Below are 20,999 nucleotides of genomic sequence, written 5' to 3' on the forward strand. Positions count from 1 at the left end.
TGCCTGTGCCATGTTGTCACTTTCATATTAAAGCTATTTTTATCTAGTCTTCAAATCGTAGCCCTGCACCTTTTTGCTGCCGTGCTCCGGTTTTTGTTTTTTCCCCACTTATTTTAGATGCCAGTGTTTTTTTTCTTTTCTTCTTCAGGAAACCAAAATGGCTGCCAAATCAGCCTTGGGATTGGGGGCCCAATAGTAAGACACAATGTCATTGCGGTGATACCGTTGCGGCTTCCTATTGGATGACTTGAGGCAGCCATCTTTGAACATCCATGCAGAACATCGGCAACCACAACAGAAAGTATATCGGGAACCATAGCAGGTTCTGCTGTGCAGGACCCCCAGGGTTTGAATTCGGTGAATAAAATAGATATGAAAAATGGGACGGATTGCTACTTTATCAGTCAAAGCTTCTTTTCAAAGTCCAGAATTTGATGCATTGGAGCAAAAGATTATATGAGAGAGTTCTTTACATGGAATGACTGATGGACAGACACAATACATTTACAGGCAGCATGGCGATAAAGAAAGATTAAAAGAAAAATCAGAACTGCAGATAACATGCACAAAGATAAATTGAAGTCAATACATAAAAAAAATCAAGTCAGTTGAAAAAAGTACCATCACCTCAATCAATAAGCAGAACAATGGTCAGCGCTGAATAAAAGGAATTCTTTTAAAATTGGATTTCTAAAGAATCTTTTTGAAGTGCTCTGCAAAAGGCAACGACATGTCCTGCATATGCTGCACAATGCATGACACACTCGTGTAAAGAATTACACATGTAGACATGGTTAAATAAATACACTATAATGTATACTCATGTCCAGCAAGGATATTTGTGGGGTAACTCAGGGTCACCTTTATTGGGGTTATGGTAGTTTGTTTTTTAGTGATTAACAAAAGAACGCCACATATAAATTACAATTATTTCTTGTGCTTATGTCATCTTTTCCCTACAAATACACCACTACCTGTATACACACACACACACACACAACTCAGATATATATAGATAAAAGGTGGCACTGTGTGCTCATTTGCATGTCATTTCCCAGAATTCCTTGCTGAAGTGGAAGTGCTGTGTGCTGGGTGATAATGGTGAAAGACAGGGTTGAAGACCTGTCTAAGACATGCAAATGAATATACAGGAATATTTACAGTTACTTTATGCTTTACTGTGGAGGGTTTTAGTCACTTTTTTTTACCCACCATAACCTTAATAAATGTGGTGATTATATACATATATATATATATATATATATATATATATATATATATATATATATATATATATATATATATATATATATATATATATATATATACATATACATATACATATACATATACATATACATATACATATACATATACATATACATATACATATATATATATATATATACACACACACACAAACACACACAGATTTACTGTAGCAGAGGTTACAGCACCTACTGGCGTGTTATGACGAGATATTCTCTGATATTCTGCGTAATCATTGCCTATGAATCCTATGGAAAATCAGATATTCAGCGTAATGAGCGGGTGTAATAAGCCTTGCAACAGCTGTACATACATACATGTCCTTTTAACTTGTTTATTAATGACCTTGAGGTTGGCATAGAGAGCAAAGTCTCCATCTTTTCTAATGACACTAAGGGGCCTATGCTATAAGCCCCGATAAGCCACTTATCGAGGCCTTTTCGCCAAAAAGGCCTATTGCTATTCAGTAATCCCCGATAAATTGCCGATAAAAGTACTTTTCGGCATATTTTCTTGACGAGAGAAAATAAAAATCGCCAATCGAGCAGCGAGAAGCCACTTATCGCCAGGTTTTCACATTCGTGCAATTCTAGTAGGCTCGAGTAGGTTATCTAGGCCTATCGTGGCTCTAGCATGGCGATTTCCTCTCAAAATCCTCCCACCAGGAAAAGTTGCCGTGAGGGTGGTGAGAACCTGATGAGACGTGCCGAGAGAGGACTTAGGAAAAAATAAATAAAAAATTCCAGCCTCGGATTGATGTCAGGAGTCTCCGGAGCTGATACACATTAATATCAGCACTGGAGACCCCCGGCTTGAATCCGATGCAATAAAAATGCATTCACAGGCAACTTCATTACCTTAGCGGCTAACTGCTAAGGCAATGAAGGGGTTAAGGAACAAATGCAGGTTTATTGAGGGCAGAGGGGGTGAGTGAAGGGGGTACTTGGCCTTTCTCTCACCCCCTCTTCCCCCAATAAACATTACAATATGTACTAACCACCAATACACAACCCACCGATCCCCTGTACCCCACATAAAAGCATTTTAATTTTTTTATGCACAGGATTGATACCAGAGGCAGGCAGGGGTCCTCGGTTGGTCCCCGCGGGTCTCCAGGTGGTCACCGTGGGCGTCTGGGTGTCCCCGCTGGCCTGCGTTACCAATCATGTTCCAAAAAACTAAAAAGTGCAATACATGGATATAAATACACCCCCCCTCCTCCCCTCTCCCCCCCCCCCTCAATGCATACAGTACAGTAATGGGCAAAATTACTATTATGCACATATGGATAATACTGCATTTGCCCATTTAAAATAAAACATCAACCAGCAGCATAAAGTAAATAAAACTTGCACTCACCCCTGCCAGCATGAAGGGTGTCTTCATCCTCATCACCGTCCATGTCCTCCGTTGCAAGAAACAATACAATAAAAAATACAATCTAATGGCCTCTATCCCCTTAACCACCTTAGCGGTTATTGACCGTTATAGTAATTAAGGGGTTAACCCACCCTCTCCCAATACCCACCAGGAAGACCTAACCACCCACCCAGGCCCACTATACCCACCCTGTACCCACTGATTGGTACAGTGGTATATCATACCCATATAATATGGGCATAAGCCACTATAGCAGTCAATGAGCAACCTAATCAAAAAGCATGAAGGCCAAAAAGAAACAAAAATAAAATATATACACAAGCACCTTAACACCCCAACAATAAAATAACTAAAAAGCCTAATAGTAAGCCACATCAATAACATTTATCCATCTCCAAAACAGCACAATAATAAAAAAAATCTGTTATTACCTGTCCTGATCCCACCCTTGACACGCCCATGGGAGACCCACACCCATGGACATAGAAAATGTATATATATATATATGCTCTAACGCAGGTTATGTGAATTACAATGAAAACTAAAAAGTAAAAAGTAAGATCCTAGCCAGTTCCAAAGACGTGCGCATATATATCTGCCTTATACATTTCACACATAAATAGACATCCAATGCCCGGATACCATTTTAATAAACAGGCGGATTCTTCCCATCTAGGAGTGCTGACAGATTGCATTGGGGACAGGAGGGGGCTCCCTGATACAAATGGAGATGATCCATTAGCAGCTGACTGCTTTATGTTAATCATTTACCCATAAGCCATGACAAGCGGATCACATGGAGATTGGTAGCGGTGGCCGACTCCATGTTCCTCTGATCACCCATACAGGAGGCAAGGTTGGCCCCAACCAAGGTTACAGATTTTATAGTATAGTTGTGTGTTAAGTGATATAAAGCTGGTTTATAAACCCCACCCAAAAAAAATGCGTGCTTCCCGATTTTGTTTAGGGGTGTTCAGGGTACAGCAGTGTCATGCACCCCAATGTTCATCTACCCTATGGTTTCATGTAAACCCCAAGTGTTGACATGACAACCTTACACTCGACTCTCCTAGGAGAAACAAGTTCTTTTATGTGGCGCCGGCTGGCGGATGTGGCTTTTTCAATTGTGTTTTGTTCCTTTGCCATTTATTTTATCCCCTTATCCTGTGGATCAAATGTAACAAATCTATTACTCCTGCTGTCACCTAAAATCCAGCAATCTATTCCACCATCTGGTATCTGTCACAGTTTATTCCCACATCAATATGTCTGCTCTTAAAATAATATCCCATAATATAAACGGGTTCAATAGCCCCAATAAACCCCATTTACCCATTTCCAACTATAAAAAAGCAGCAGATATCCATTTCCTACAGGAAACACATTTCTGCAAAAGATCACCCCCCTCATACCTTCATAAACTAATACTCCCAAGTATTTATTTCCTCAGCTGGCGTTAAAAAAAAAAAAAATAGGGGTAGCCATTCTAATAAATAATAATCTAACCTTTCACTCAGATCTCGTCCTTTCCGATAAAGACGGAAGATATCTGTCCCTGGTGGGTCATTTGGGTGGTGAGCAAGTAACGTTAGTCTAAGCCCCTAATCAATCTAGGGCATCCTTTGAAGCACGTTGTTGCGAAACGCATTGAGGTCACGTGGAGCCACTCAAGGCGCTTTCTGACTGGCTGGGGCGGTGTGTTCCAGGAAGTGTTTGCTGTGATTCCATCTCCGTGGCTGGCGCGGTCCGGACTTTAGTGCGCCTGCCAGCGATTCCATCTTACTCTCTCTGGGTCAGTACTGCCTTCCAATTTCAGCTTACTCTTCCGTGCAGCGGGGGCATTTTATTATAAGGTGCACTCATAAGTCTGACGGTCTTGGGAGACTGTTAAGTCTGTTGGTATTACTAATTTCTGTTAATTTTATAGAGATGTATATATTTTTTTATGTGTTTACAATTGTATTTACTGTGTTAGCCAAGCGGTTTTGGAACCGCGCGTGTGTTTTTAAATTGTGGCCTGAGTTCAGACCTTTTTTATTAATAAATTACCAGTACACCTATTGATAGTTTTGATTTTGATCATTCTAGAGTGTTTATTAATGCTGAGTGCATGTTTCTGTTTTGTTTCACTTGGGTCCCCCTGTTGGGAGGCCCCGTTTTAGGAGCATTTGGGGAGAAGCTTCTACACACCCAGCTGCAAAAGGATTATTTTTGGGATTACAAGATTAGGGCAGCTCGAGCGCGGAATTTGTGCTGTACCAGGTAATTAGAATCAATATGACTATATGGAGAATTGATGTCACCACTTTTTGTTCCAAGTCCAACATGTCTGCACCAAAACATGACATTAGGAGACTAAAGAATAAAAGACTGGACATACATGCCATCTAAGATAAATAAAACTCCTATCTGCCCCACTATATATCTGATTAGATGAATCACATGACTATGCAAAATTAGATCACCTTTCTCCTGCTTACCCGTTTTCTGTTTTATTAAAAAAAAAGAAAAAGAAATCCCTAAATGTCCGTGGTGTTAATCTTCACCTTTTAACTATTTATTTATTATTTCTTACCCGTTTGATCTCCATCCATAGGTTACAAAAACTACTGAGTGAACAGCATCTCTGTTTTGAGATCGAAACAAAGTTAACACAGTAACAACACAACTGTCACTCCCATTACAATGGATACAAATAATGAGACTACGAAAACAAACCTTACTTTCTGCAACAAACAGGGGTACAATGGTAACCGCTCTGCTCAAAAGAAGCTGCTGTGAACCGACACCACCCCGGCAGAAGCCAAAGTGTAGTTAGCGAAACGTATGTCGGGTTGTAGCGTGGCGCCACGAGTCTGCTGCGAGGCAGAGGTTCTTCAGAATTTGTCCGCAATCGGGGTCTCGGGTGAGGTATATATTATTAATTGCTATGGTACATATGCACAGCGGTCATCACCTACTAGCAATATCCCCTGGAAAAACGATTGAAATCACGGTGACATACTCCTTCTGATGCTACTACCTCATATGAAGCTGTGCCTCCTCTCCTCGCAGCAATTTCATCTGCCTAGAATTTACTTTATATTTATATAATTTGGGTACAGACATTAAGGGAGATATACACATACCATTATCTCCACCCATGTACTTATTTATATCTACCACATAATACTGCAGTATAATACGAAGAGGCGGTATATATACAAATATCATCTGGTTCCATACTCTATTATATTCTACTAACAGCGACTATCAGGGATGTCATACCCTTAAACAAACTTTTTCAATGGCAGCAGTGGCTTTTTAATCCATTTATGTTTCACTTGGGTGTCAGCTGTTTATAGTTTTGTGTGGCAGTATTGCTATTCATCTTCTACCTTTTGGATCTCCAATAAGGAATTAGCAATTGATGTCCCTTTAAAAAAAAAAAAAAAATGCAATAAAGGTTATTTTTTATATACTTTTTAATTTATCATTGAGGTGTGCTCCATTACAAGGATTTTTCTCCTTCTGTGCGTGCACTAACATTTGGTTATGGAATAAACCCATCCTAGGCAGCACCCTCCATTCATTTTTCTATTTGGTTGAGCAAGGTTATCCCCATCTCCTATATTTCAGACCCTGCACTTTGCCCAGCCTAGAGAACAAGCGGGATTTCACAGTGGATACAACACAATGGACCACATTAAAGTCGCGCAAGAAGTGATTTCCCAAAGTAATGAATATGATCAACTTCTCGGTTTAGGATTTGTAGATTACGAAAAAGCATTTGATTCTGTCTGCACCTCAGCAGTCCTACTGTAGATGCACTAAGAAGACAAAATGTTTTAGAAGCGTACAGTACATTGATATCAGAAAAAACATTTACAAGAATGTCACATCAACCATTAGATTACATGAAGATACAAACAAGATGAGGATCAGCAATGGTGTGTGGCAGAGAGACACCACGTTACCAAAGCAAAGAGTTCAAGACATTAGATTGGGAAGAAAAGGGAATCAAAATCAAGGGTGAATATTTGAGTCAAATGAATAGAACTAGAAGAAGTCGAAGACTATGTCTACCTTGGCAGGAAAATAACAATGTATGGGAACGTTTTGAATGAAAAAAAATAGGAGAATGATGGGATTGGGCGAATTTGGAACAAGACAATACAATATTTCACGTAAACCTTCCATTGTGCCTCAAGAAGAAAGTTTTCGAGCAGTGTATTCTGCCCGTGCTCACGTATGGATGTGAAAATTGGACACCAAATGCGAAGATAATTCAGAAGCTTCAGACGACGCAAAGAAGCATGGAGGGATATATGATGGGTATTACCCGAGGAGACAGGAAAAAGAATGAATGAGTTTTAGACCAAACAAAAAGTCTGTGACATCATCACAAGGGTGAAGAAATTAAAATCGCAGTGGGCCGGACATATCGCAAGAAGAAATGACAATCATTGGAAAAGCATGGTACTCAACTGGATTCCATGATATTAAATACAAAGATGACAACCAAAAGTAAGATGGGAGGATGAAATCAGAAAATGTGTTGGAGCAATGTTGAGAAGAAATGCTGCAACCGCAATATCTTGAAAATCATTGGGGAGGCCTTCATCCAGCAGTGGATCGACAAGGGCTGGAGATGATGATGATAACTTTATTTTATATACAGTAGTGCTTTTTCTTCCAATGGGACTCAAACCGCTTCACTTTTGGTGCCCAACGCACATACACACAATATTCCAACGTATTAGGGACAGTCAATATTTTATAGTTTAATCACTTAATTAATTACAACAGCAGCTCACACATATAGCTTTGCAATGAAATCTGGCAGAACTATGTATAATAGGATGAAATAATTGCACCAACATGCCCGTTTCAGCTAACAGCAAAGAGGGCCTTGTTAAACACCAATCACACTTAATAAAAATAATCATCAACTCACGTTAGAGCTTAAAAAAATGCCAAGCCAACTTGGTGAAAAATTGCTTTAAAAACAGGTACTGTATATCACATTTCAATGGAAAAGTCTGTGGTGAAAAGTCTGTGCTCCACTGATTAGGATCGTTACCTTGTTATAGTCTCTATCCAAAACATACAGTTAACTGGTGAAAGGTAGATTACAGTATCTATTATATGCACTGTTAATACTGTATGATTTGACACTTTTACTGGTGTTCTGTTACTGGTTCTCTTGATTTTGCAAAAAAAAAAAAAAGTACGGGGGAAAATAAAAATAAATAAAAATAAGCAGGACATTAAATAATAAATCAGAGGCACTCAACGTTAATCTCCCTCCCCACACGGTTAAATCCATTAAACTCAATTTCGACTATAAATGGAGACCTCGTAGTATCAAATACTTGGAGGTAAATATTACAAATTCCTACGAGTTATTATACAAGGCAAACTATCCACAACTAATACAAACAATAAGCAGAGACCTAAACACCTGGTCTAAATTTAAGATATCGTGGGTCGGTAGAATTCAGACGAGCAAAATGAACGTTCTACACACGCCTACTATATCTTTTCCAGACCCTCCCGATATCCCTGATGACCACTAATTTCACTGATGAATTTAGTAGAGATAATTGGAGCTCTCCTCCAAACATACTGTACCGATACAAGGGATAGAATAGGCCAAGACTCCCGTAAGGATAGAAGCCGCAGGGCTGACAAATCCAACTCGTACTCTACAAAGGTAGTCATTTAATAAATTAGTCTTGTGTCATAATGAAACCGGGGGGTCACCCGGCTAGAGCTAGAAATGGGTTTTAGTTAGAGGAGGGTGTCTTTTTTGTTGTATACATTTAGCCACGCTCACTAGCACTCATTTTGACACATATACATATATATATATTATGTGGTAATGGTAGGGGTTTCTCTGAGCTTGTTGGGTATCTGTGTGAGAGTAGAGTGTCTCCACGAAGCCAGTCAGGCCTGTATTGAATAAAAATGTGGTTTAACCATATGACATACTGTTGTGTCTCTGACATTAACATTATGTACCCCTTCCCCTCCACCTCCCCCTTTATTTTTATTTCTGTCCACCTTCCTGATTTGTATGAAAAAAATGCTATCTAATTACTGTTCTATCCCATTTATCTTTACTTGTTATTACAGTATTAGCAAAACCCCACAAGCGAAAACTACATTCTGTATATAGGATCTTACAAACAGTATTACCAGAAAATAAGTTAGGTAAAGAGCGCTCCAAAACATCTGGTTACTTTGGAGACATATGTTTAAAGACTTTATGTTAAAAATTGTTTCCATCACCTACATTTAACTTACAAAAAAAAAAACAAGCCACTGCCATAAATTTACTTTGGTCTTGGCAGGGACTGCCCCTTTAAAAAGGCCCATAGAAAACAACAGGATTTATTTGGCCCTGCTCAGTTAAAAGGTATAGATTGTAGTTTCCAGTCAAGTGAACAACTTGTATCGGAAAAGCTTTAACTCATCTACCATGCTGTAGTCCAGGGATCCTCAACTCCAGTACTCAAGACCCCCGCAACAGCTCAGGGTTTCAGGATATCCCTGCTTCAGCACAGATGGCTGAGTCTTTGACTAAGCCACCTGTGTTGATTTAGGGCTATCCTTAAAACCTGACCGGTTGGTTGGCCCTTGAAGACTGGAGTTGGCCACTCCTGGTCTACAGAGACAGTTTTTTTGTAGTGACAGTAGTCATAAGTTACACTTCTGCCTCAGCACTGAGCCAGTCATATACTGTACTGTATGTATTACTAGATTACTATGCTAGTCCCATGTTATTGTTAAGTGTAGCCAGGTCTCCCCAGCCTGTCAGTACCTCCCTCACCTGGTTGGCGATCGCGGGTGCCGCCGAGTCCTACGGCGGCTCCACCCGGCGACCGCAGAGGTAAGGGCGGTCAGGTCCCGGCTCGGGGGTTGCCAGGGATGCGTGCGGCCGGTTGCCAAGGCCGCACGTGCGTCAAAGGGATCCCGGCGCCGGGCTGCGAGGGCGCCACCATTGCCCCTTAGCTCGCGCATGCGCAGTGGTCGCGCAAGCGCAGGAAGTACCTCAGAGGCAGGGATGAGTCGCGCGAGAGTAGGGAAGGTAGTGAGAGAGTCACGGCAGCCCCAGATAGCTTGCGCAGGGCAGTGGATAGAAAGCCCGCGAAGCCCTAGGCTATCAGGGAAGGCTCTGAGCAGGGACTACGAGTCCCATGAGCCTCTGCGCGCCCCACGTGATGCCAGGGAGCCAATAGGGCTTAAGATGTCCCTGCAGAGAGGATACATTTCGCGCGCTTGCACCACGTTAGTTAGTTGGAGCCAGGGAGCTGTGAGGGAAGGAAGGGTGCGGGGAGTGAGTGCAGCTCCTGCACCCAGATAGGTACCCACACCCCAGGTAGGCCCCAACTCCCCACCAGATTAGTGGGTAATTGACTAGGGACGGCCCAAGATAGGGACGCTGCCCATAGTGTTAGTGTGCTGTCTTGTCAGGGTCACGGCTGTCAGTGCCGTGAGGTCTGACAGGCAGGCACAGTGTTGCGCAGCACGTTGGCTGCACGCATCCAGTAGGACACAGCTTATTGTTGCAGGCGCTGGGACCAGTTAAGTAATAGTCAGGACTGGGAAGAGTTAGGGGAGTGGGGCAGGTTATTAACCCCTGTAGGCCCCAGGAGTTTCCCCCTAAGCCATCAAGGTTGCTGTGCTGTAGGGACGGCCTATAGTACAGAGCAGATCACTGTAGTTCAGAGGGAACCATTTAGGGACACAGCGGACGCTGCAGTTCCAGTAAAGAAGTTCGGGCTTAAGTCGGGGCCCCGTAGACTATCTCCAGTTTGGGATCAGACGGAATCATCACACGACTGATCCTTTGTGAAGCCAGTTGGAGATCCGAGCACGGGAGTGCTCGGGCAGGTACTATTAAATCAACAAGTGCACCAACGGGCCCTTAGTTTAATAGTGACTGCGCAGTCACCCATTGCCTCTCTCTTCAAGAGTGCGGGACATTGGGTGGAGTTTCTATGGATACTGGGTGGGATCACTTGGTGTTGGGGAAGCGTCCTGCACGACGCAGTAAGTGTCTCCTCTAGAGAGGGACACCGGTTGTTATGGTATTGCCGTGATATGTTGTCTTGCATGTTAGTAAAGTCACTAGTTATTATACCTCACTGTGTATTGGTTATCTGTATGTGTCCTGCGAGGAACCACTCCCCCTATGGAGGGAGCCATCGCAGGTGGAGGCGCTGCATCGAGTAAGTGGTTACCCATAGTATTATAATTGCCCCAGGTTCCCCGTGGCGGAAGCTCAGCCCTCCTTTGAGCCAACAGGTAACGCACCACCCACCTGGTAACACTATATGTTTCTCCGCACCCACAGTATAATCTGCGATTGGGGGGGGGGGGGGAAACCCGTTACATAATGAACATAGTTCATTTGTTCATGTGCAGTCACCTACTTTTAAAAAAACAACAAATCTGCTGTTGAATTTACTGAAGCACCCAGGATATTGTTTTAACTTTTTAAATGAGCTGTTTGGTCACCGTCTGTGTTCGAGGAGTCGCCCATTGCTTCAGATTCCATTCTCTTGATGTGCTTCCATGCTAGTTTTCAAACGACCTACTGCTTCAAGCAAATAAACAACACACTTCCTTTAGACACCTTAAAAGGTGCAGTCCCATGTGACTGGCCAAAAAAGCCCTAAATATCAATGGCTACTTTAAACAAAGCTAATCTTACTATAAACAAATATGTTTTACTATATGCAGGATTTGATTATCTTTATTGAAAACTAATTATCTAAGCGGCCGGTCGATAGGTTCTCCCGTGAAGGATCAAAATCCTGCTTCCCTGGGTTCACTAAATGGCGGCCTTTCAGTTTCAAATGAATCCTTCAGTTAGCGTAACTCACTAGCTACAATGTATTCTTACATTACTAAGGTAATATTATCTATTCTACAGCTCAAACTGCTGGGAATAATGGCATCAAATGATCACAAACAGGAAAATATTACAAAGATCTTGCACTGCTGGGGAGGTGGGCTAAAACCTGCTATATAAATCAAAGGATTCTCAAGGTATTAAAACGAATTAAAATGGCATTAAAAATTGAATTTTACAATAAAAAAAAGGTAGTGTGATATAATACTACAGAACTGATTTATTAAAATAAAAAAAACATGTAGGATATTGCTTGGATTGAGACTTTAAAACTGTTAATACTGAAGGTAGGTAGATAGGTTAAATGTGCTGCAGGAAGCTGTATACGCTATGTGAGGTGAAATCAGTTCTGCGCGTCCTGTTCTCTCCTTCGCTACTGACATTTTAAGGCAGCTTCAGTTTTGAGCTGGTGGAAACAGAACAAAGCATTTTAAATATTTCCAGCTGCTGAAAGTATACACGCATTTTAAGCCACTTTCTTCTCACTAAGAACCTTTGGAAACAGAGGGGGTTTTCCGCTTCTCTCTGGCGCCCGGTAGCAGATTGAAAATTAAAGCTGTGGTCCTGCAGAGAGCTCAGCTGGTACTGAAACATCAGACATTGAAGCAACAGCGGGATGGATAGCAACTTCACCACTTCCTTGCTGGAGGTGCCTGGCAAAGCATTACACAGCAATATGTAGCAGACCCCAACGGCTATTAAAGGTTTAAACGAAATTAGCCACACAAGTTAACACCGCCAGAGCAACAAAGTACACCTTGGATACTGGCACTTTGTATAAAGGGAGATAAATATTCAATGAGCAGCAATTAAGGAAGTGCATCAACCTACACAAATAATTTCAGCTAACAGTAAGCAGTGATCGAAGTTATGATGTTATCTAAGGATGGGAGGGCACAAACTGGGGGGCGTCAAATTTCCAGGGGGGTGGAGGGGTGGCGCTTACAGAAGCCCCACGCTCTTCCCCAAAGCATTTAAATTAAATGCCGGGGAATCGCGCAAGGCCTATGTAACTCCCTTACCTGACCCATGACGTTGTGACGTCAGAAACGCCGGTGACCAGGTAAGGGAGGGGGGGGGGGCACAAGCAGGAGGGGGGGGGAGGAGATCAGGCACAAGGTACAATAGGGTTTCCCAAAGATTGTTCATTTATTTTTTTCTTACAGATCTAGTTTTACTTTTCAAGTAAAATTATTATGTATTCTTAAAAACAAACTATTCTATCCCCTCCCTGTTAATCACAAACCTTATGAAAAAAAGAGTTGCAATCAACTCTTATTCTTTAGCAGAATTATACTCTTCCCATAATTTGTTTAATGTCCTTCTACCAATGATCAGAACTCCTTTGCTCTAATATTGGTATCTGTACCATACTGTACAAAAAGAACAACACAAAAATGTAGCTTTGATTCGGACGTCAGAACATCCCCTCTGTTTCCTCTTCCCATCCCAAATGCTTCCTAACTCTCCTCCTGCCTTCCTTGACTCTTTTTCTGCTGTCTCAGAGGAAGATGTGTCACTACTGGTCTCCTCTTCTCCCTCTATCACTTGCCATCTTGACCCCATTCCCTTCCATCTCCTAAAACCTCTTGGTCCTACTATAACCCTTACGCTCACACACATTTTTAACTCCTCCTTCTACTCTGGTACATTTCACTCCTCCTTCAAGCATGCAACAGTTATACATACCATTACTCAAAAACAGCAAGCTTGACCCCACCAATCTTTCTAACTATCGACCTGTCTCCCTCCTGCCTTTTGCCTCCAAACTCCTTGAACGTCTTGTATTCTCTCGCTTGCTCCACTTTCTCAACACCCATTCTCTCCTTGACACTCTTCAATCTGGCTTCCGCACTGCTCACTCCACTGAAACAACCCTCACTAAACTAACTAATGACTTCCATGCTGCCAAAGACAGAGGTCATTACACTCTGCTCATATTACTCGACCTCTCTGCAGCATTTGACACCGTGGACCACCCTCTTCTCCTTTACATTCTAAATACTCTTGGAATTCGTAACAAAGCTCTATCCTGGATCTCCTCTTACATCTCCCATCGTACTTTCAGTGTCTCTTCTACACCTCCTCTTCCTCTATCGATCTCTCTGTGGGGACCCCTTCTCTTTTCTCTGTACAAACTTTCTCTAGGTGACCTAATCACTTCTCTTGGGTTTAAATATCACCTCTATGCTGACAACACACAAATTTACTTTTCAACCCCGACCTTACACCTGCTGTACAGGCCAAAGTTTCTGAATGTCTCTCTGCTATCATACTGGATGACCCTCCGCCGACTTAAACTTAACATGGCAAAAACGGAGCTCCTCATACTTCCTCCCAAACCTGGCCCTACAACCTCCTTCCACATTACTGTTTGGAAGTACTATTATTAACCCAGTAGCCCAAGCACACTGCCTAGGGGTCACACTCAACAGATAATATTACCTTAGTAATATCCGGATACATTGTAGCTGCTGAGTTAAACTGACTGAAAAATTGATTGAAAGGCGGCCATTATGTTAGGCCCACAATCAGGATTTTTAAAGATTTATAACAGAGTACCAAACGATTGCCAGTTTAAGTAAGGATGTAGAATTAGACATGGTCACATGCTTTACATATAAAAATAAGAAACTTTTTTTTTTAAATAAGGTGGGGGAAATGTAGCTGGTTTCAATGGCATATAAAATGGGCAGTTCCTCCGAGGTGTTAAATCTGTGTGATTGATGTAAATGTTATTACATTAGACCAATCTGTAATCTTAATTCATTTTTAATTAATTTATAAAGATAGTGAGTGGAGTCTTCGGAAGGGTTTGATTTCCTCTGGCTGCTCCTTTTTCTCTGATATCCTGATTTGTTCAACAAGAGTTTCCACAGGCAACTTCCCCCTCTCCCTCCCTCACCACTCCCTATTACCTCTTCTGCTCCCTCTTAGCTTTGTTGGCATTCTGATAAGGACAGGTTTGGATAAAAGTAGAGGAAACCCTTGATTGACAAACCACCATTAAGAGGCCTCATTTCTAATGAAACAAAAAGTCAAATATTTTCTTTAAGCGTGGTTAGGTTTGTTTAAGGAATCCAATTAGAGTGTTAAATATTCTATTCTATGATTTTCTATGTCAGCTATCACGGATTACAGTTAAATGCTGGGTGAGTCAAACTAAAACATTGCTATTAAATGCCAGCAAAAATGAATCATTCAGGTCAGATGCAAGAAAAACATCCAAGTTTAGTAAAATACTTTGTAATGTTCAAAGTGACCTCACAGAAAAATGAACACGGTACAGCTTACAGTACAACTGGAATTAGTACAGCTTAACCCCGTTATAGCGCGGTCCTCGGGGGCCACCCGCGACCACCGCGTTATATACGGGGTCGCGGAAAAAAAATGGCCGCCGAAATGTTTTTTTTTTTGTGGTGGTACCATGTCCGCCGGAGGGGGAAAGCTGAGAACTCTCCCAGCGTTGCCAGACCCGGTAGGGCAGCGGCAAAAGCACACAGCACTTACCCGGCATCTTGCAGCTCTTCTCCCTGTCTCTGCTTCCGTCTTGCGAGAGCAAGCTCCCTTAAAGAGACAGTGTGTCTGTGTGTGTATTTGACTGAGTGTGTGTGTGTGTGTGTGTGTGTGTGTGTGTGTGTGTGTGTGTGTGTGTGTGTCAGTGTGCTGTGAGTGTGTCAGTGTGCTGTGAGTGTGTGCAGTGTGCTGTGAGTGTATGCAGTGTGCTGTGAGTGTAGGCAGTGTGCTGTGAGTGTAGGCAGTGTGCTGTGAGTGTATGCAGTGTGCTGTGAGTGTATGCAGTGTGCTGTGAGTGTGTGCTGAGTGTGTTCAGTGTGCTGTGAGTGTGTGCAGTGTGCTGTGAGTGTATGCAGTGTGCTGTGAGTGTGTGCTATGAGTGTATGCAGTGTGCTGTGTGTGTGTCAGTGTGTGTGCAGTGTGCTGTGAGTGTGTGTGCAGTGTGCCGTGAGTGTATGCAATGTGCTGTGAGTGTATACAATGTGCTGTGAGTGTGCAGTGTGCTGTGAGTGTATGCAGCGTGCTGTGAGTGTATGCAGCGTGCTGTGAGTGTATGCAGCGTGCTGTGAGTGTATGCAGTGTGCTGTGAGTGTATACAGCGTGCTGTGAGTGTATGCAGCGTGCTGTGAGTGTATGCAGTGTGCTTTGAGTGTATGCAGTGCGCTGTGAGTGTGTGCTGTGAGTGTGTGCAATGTGCTGTGAGTGTATGCAGTGTGCTGTGAGTGTGTGCTATGAGTGTATGCAGTGTGCTGTGCACTGTGTGTGTGTCAGTGTGTGTGTGTGCAGTGTGCTGTGAGTGTGTGCAGTGTGCTGTGAGTGTATGCAGTGTGCTGTGAGTGTGTGCAGTGTGCTGTGAGTGTGTGCAGTGTGCTGTGAGTGTATGCAGTGTGCTGTGAGTGTATGCAGTGTGCTGTGAGTGTGTGCAGTGTGCTGTGGGTGTATGCAGTGTGCTGTGAGTGTGTGCAGTGTGCTATGTGTGTGCAGTGTGCTGTGAGTGTGCTGTTTATGTATGCAGTGTGCTGAGTGTGTGCAGTGTGCTGAGTGTATGCAATGTGCTGTGAATGTGTGCAGTGTGCAGTGTGCAGTAAAAAATTATTATAATTTTTTTTTTTTTAATTCGGGTTCCACGCTCAAACCGCGTTATAAGCAATCCGTGTTATAGCGGATCGCGCTATAACGGGGTTGAGCTGTATATGTATACAATTCCAGGTACATCGCCACACAAATCGGAGCACCATAAAAAGGCACCATACTGTAACACTTGCCTCCACTTCCCTGTAATCTCATAACAAACAAGGTGCTAACGGGGCTGATTTTTCTATTGGTTATTAGTTTAGGTCATAGCACATGCAAGAATCAACCAAAAAAACACATGGAATACATGGTTCTGTATAGATCTTCAGACCTTGTCGATCAAGTTAAAAATATTTTTTAATTTAAAAAACGTAGGAGGTACTTACTACACCAAGATATGTGTAGCCGTTTGCTGTACCTTTAATGTGGTACTCTGAATAGACGCTTTTTTGTTAAACAAGAGAGGATCACCAGAGACAGTTATAACTGCTCCAATCACATCAATTGAGTTCCTATACAGTCTGATACGGATCTCAATATACTGTAAGAGCTGCACACATTTATATTTGACATATCTGACGGCCAAAAGTGGCCTCAATCTATGTATGACTGGTGAAGGGATAGGTGGATAACACTTATTCCTAGCCCGCAATGGGCTTGTGCTCCATACTCTAGTGTGGTGACCCCTCCTGTTCTTATTAACTCTACACTTATGAACTCAGATCAGATAGGTCGATACGTTCACCTATTTGTTCACATAGATTTAATTAATTTGTATTACTTTGTTAGTGTAGATATTAGTGTATATGTATTAGGCTGCAATTTATTTTATAACCTTTTTTGAAATGAAAAAATATTTGTAACTTAATTCTCCATAATCTGGTGCACCATGAAGGGAACCTTTTCTTAGGTACTCTGTACTTTCTTTGTATAGTATTTTCCCAGGCAGCACACAGTATCACTACATTTGTAGGTTTTGAGCGAGGCCCCTCTTTCTTTCTCATACATAGACCTTGATCATAGAGTTGATCCACTGCTGAGTGAAGGCCTCGGCAAGTCTCTTCCCCATGTTCCTCCAACAAAATTTCATTTTACGGTTGGTCGTCGTCTTGGTCTTTTGGTAGCCCTTGGAATCCAGTTGTGTACCATCTTCGTATAACAATAGTGATTTCTTCTTGAGATATGTCCGGCCCACTGCCATTTTACTTTCTTCACCCATGTGATGATGTCGCAGACTTTTGTTTGCTTTCAAACCGATTAATTATTTTTCCTGTTTTTGCCTACATCTCTCATACTTCTTTGAATTATATTTTTGTATGTATGTATATCTTTATTTATATAGCGCCAAAAGTGTACTCAGCGCTTCACATATATATATAGTACAGGGAATTATAATAATACAATGTGCAGCAACATCAGACAGTAGAAAAGGAAATACCTGCCCTGAAGAGCTTACAATCTAAGTGGTATAATGGGAGACGTGCAGAGACAGCAGGTAAGGGAATAAGTGCTGTAGATGGCAGTGCTTGGCCACAATGGTTGGTAGGAGTGACTGTGGGTGTGGGACAATAGCAGGCTATTGGGATGTTGATTGTGATATGAGTTTTAAAGGTTAAAGGTGAATTGTCTGAAGCTTCTGAATTAGCTTTGTGTTTAAGTTTCATATCCATACAGTATATGAGCATAGACGGAATACTCTGGTCGAACACTTTCCTCTCGTGGGGACAGTGGAAGGTTCCCTTAAAAAAAATTGTGTGGTTTCTTCCAAATGCACTTCCTCCCATATTCATTCTCCTATTGATTTCATTTGAAATGTTACCATCCATTGTTACTTGCTGAACACGTTATACATACAGTAGTTTTCAACTTCTTCTAAATCTATTCCATGTATTATTCGATCCTTGTAAAGTTGACACATTTCTTTAACTTTGGTGTTACTGAAATTCATATGGAGGCCAACCTTCACAATTCAATGTCTTCATTACTTCAGGAAAATCACTTCTTGCACAACTTTAATGTAGTCCATTATGTTTATTTATTTATTTATAAAATGTTTTACCAGGAAGCAATAGTTACTTCTCGTTTTCAAGTAGGTCCTGGGCACAGAGTTATGATGACAAATACATGGTTACATTAAGTGAGCAGGGTTATATATGTTGTATCCACAGCAAAAACCTGCTTGTTCTCCAGGTTGTACAAAGTCCAGGATCCTGCTGTAGCTGATTAGCGAGTATCTTCGTAAAAAATAAGTACCTTATTGAAAGTTGACTGATAAGTCTGTAGTTATTGAGGTCTTCTTTGTCTCCTTTCTTATGGATGAGTATAACTACAGTATAGCATTGCTCAACTGTCATGGAATATTCCTGTCCAAGAGTGTGTGTGTATATATAAGTTCTTTAGTATTAGTTAGACTAACAATTTCTGTTATACAGTAGGACAAGCGTTCGAGAGTCCTGCTCTCTTCGTCCGGTCAGCAATACTAGTTTACAGAGGAATCAATGCTAAAACAGGGTTAGAAGGTAGGAAAAAATAAATAAAAGAAAAAGCAGATTTAGATGAGGGTGGGTGAGAAATGGATGTCTGTAGACATTTGTGGGGAAATAAAACGGTGACAAGTAACAGCATGGAGGGGGAAAGGGATGCTGTGTGGGGGGGGGGGCTGGTGGGGAAAGGTGTGGATAAGAACTTTGGCATAGGCAGGCAGGATAATTACAAACCATTGTGATAGCGTGTGAGAAACCCCATATCCGCATTAAGTCCTTTTGATTTGGTGTCAAACTACGTGACCATGGTGTCCCCGTTGCCATGGCAATGCAGCGTCATTTGATGCCGCGCAGCCATTTTTTCAGGGCCTGCAGGAGAAACATTACAATTTGCCGGGGAGAAGACAGAGATCGCCGCACCACGCCGCCGGAGGTAAGAGTCGTGAGGGAGTTACTTTTGGGGAGGGGGAGCGAGTTACTTTTGGGGGGGGGGGGGGGGCGAATGGGTTTTGCCCTAGTTTGTCGAGTCCTGCACATACACATATATACACATACATGTGTGAGGTGTGTGTTGTGTGTGTGTAGTAATGGGTTATCGTGTTCATGGAAAAGAGATAAACATACACACAAGCACATTTTTCATACACACAACAAGCCAATGGAAAACAATAACTCCGGCTCACCTAGCCAGTGCATAACTTTATGATGCTATATTACTGTGGGAGAAAGAAAACATTAGCGCTCGTTGTCTGCATTTTCTAGAGATGGTTTGCTTCAATAACAACCCGCTTTTGTACAAACAGAACCTGGAGCTTAATTATACTTCCATTCTGATGACCCCTTCTACAAATGGAGCCTTACAAATTACCACAGAACAAATAACACTTATTATCATTAAGAGGAAACTGTGGTTGTTAAAATGTTCCATGTGTTTTGTGGAAATGGTGGGTAGAAAAAGGGAGACATGAAAATGCTGTATACCCATATAAAACTAAAGTCTTATTTCGCTTCAAATAGAAATGGCCATTTTCCCCTGAAAAGGGCACTATACCACTCCAACTGAAAGTGTAATTGCCCAAAATGTTCTCCAACTCTTCAGGCAGCTGTGTAACATAAAGGTTTTCAATCCCATTTAAAAACATATAATAGAGTTTTAATGTTTTTTTTAAATTTAAGATAAATCTAACCGTTTTGTAAATTTACACCATAAAGCCTGTGAAAAGCACAAACAAATTAAGTATTATATTAATTTTGTTACCGAAGACTTAAAAAAATAAAAAAGAATATCCCAGAGTTCGGTGATCAGGACTAAGTAAAAAATTATGGATCTTTAACAAAATCTTCTAAAAAAATGTTTATACATTTTCTTCTCAGTCAGTGAAGGGGAGGTCTGAGGTGACCTGGAAAACTGTCAATATTCATTAATAATGGGATTAACGCCCAAAAGGTACATAACACAAGCCTGTCCATTGAAGTTGTCAACACATACAGTAGACCAGCGGGGGCACGCCTCCCAGGGGGGAGGGGTAGATTTTCTGGGGGGGTGCTGCAGTTATAGAGGTCCCGCGCTCTCCCCCCAGGCATTTAAATTAAATGCCGGGGGACCGCGCGAGGCCTCTATAACACTTACCTTCCCTTCCAGTGACGCGTCGTCCTGGTAACCACGAGGGTCATGTGACGTCACGTTGCCACGGCAACATGACGTCACATGACCCCGCGCGTCATTTGATGCAGGGGGTGCGAGACGCACAGAAGAGCAGGCAGGGGTGCGCACAGGGAAAAGTTTGCGCACCCCTGCAGTAGCCTACCATAGAGGCACGAGACATTTAGAGGAAGCAGTCATTTTTTTCTCAAGACCTACACTAATAAATATACATATAACATCCTCAAGTCTCAACAAACTGTTTCAATATAGTAGTGACTGCACAGGATTTAAAATTAAGTTTTCCAAACGAATGAAGGATGTTGTAGAAATGGAATGTGGTCATCGAGATAAACCATCTAAGCTCCTTTCAACAGCACTCCATTAGCCCAATAATATAAAATGGAGCTTACCAAGATCCATGCTCTTCGAGGCTTTAAGGTTAACGGAATCAAGCTGCTGGGCTTGTGTTAAAGATCTTTTGTCCATGTGCTGATCACCGACTGAGTATTCTACTCTGGAGCTGTGGAAAGAAGACACATGAAACTTTCAGGCACCAATACAAACGCAGTAAGACCGGTCAAACACCCTAGAAATTTTTTCTACCTTTGTGGCATCAGAAAAAAAGACGCAGGCCACTCATTATTTTGACGTTGTTTAGATAGCCATGTATGTTCACAAATTAAAAGTACAGGACTTGAAACTAGTCTAAAAAAAAACCCCACACATTTAT

At 41.9% G+C, this 20,999-nt stretch overlaps 1 protein-coding gene across 3 annotated transcripts in view; it reads right to left on the reverse strand.

The window, feature by feature from the left end:
- Positions 1-20,999, reverse strand: part of PARD3B (par-3 family cell polarity regulator beta) — a 774,037-nt gene that overhangs the window by 390,940 nt on the left and 362,098 nt on the right. For all 3 annotated transcript variants that reach the window (XM_075608550.1, XM_075608549.1, XM_075608551.1), the window contains exon 15: positions 20,680-20,789. In XM_075608550.1, the coding sequence (XP_075464665.1) occupies positions 20,680-20,789 (110 nt within the window). The remainder of the gene's footprint in view (positions 1-20,679; positions 20,790-20,999) is intronic.

Source organism: Ascaphus truei, chromosome 7 (assembly GCF_040206685.1).
Source record: "Ascaphus truei isolate aAscTru1 chromosome 7, aAscTru1.hap1, whole genome shotgun sequence".
Classification (NCBI taxonomy): Eukaryota; Metazoa; Chordata; class Amphibia; order Anura; family Ascaphidae; genus Ascaphus; species Ascaphus truei.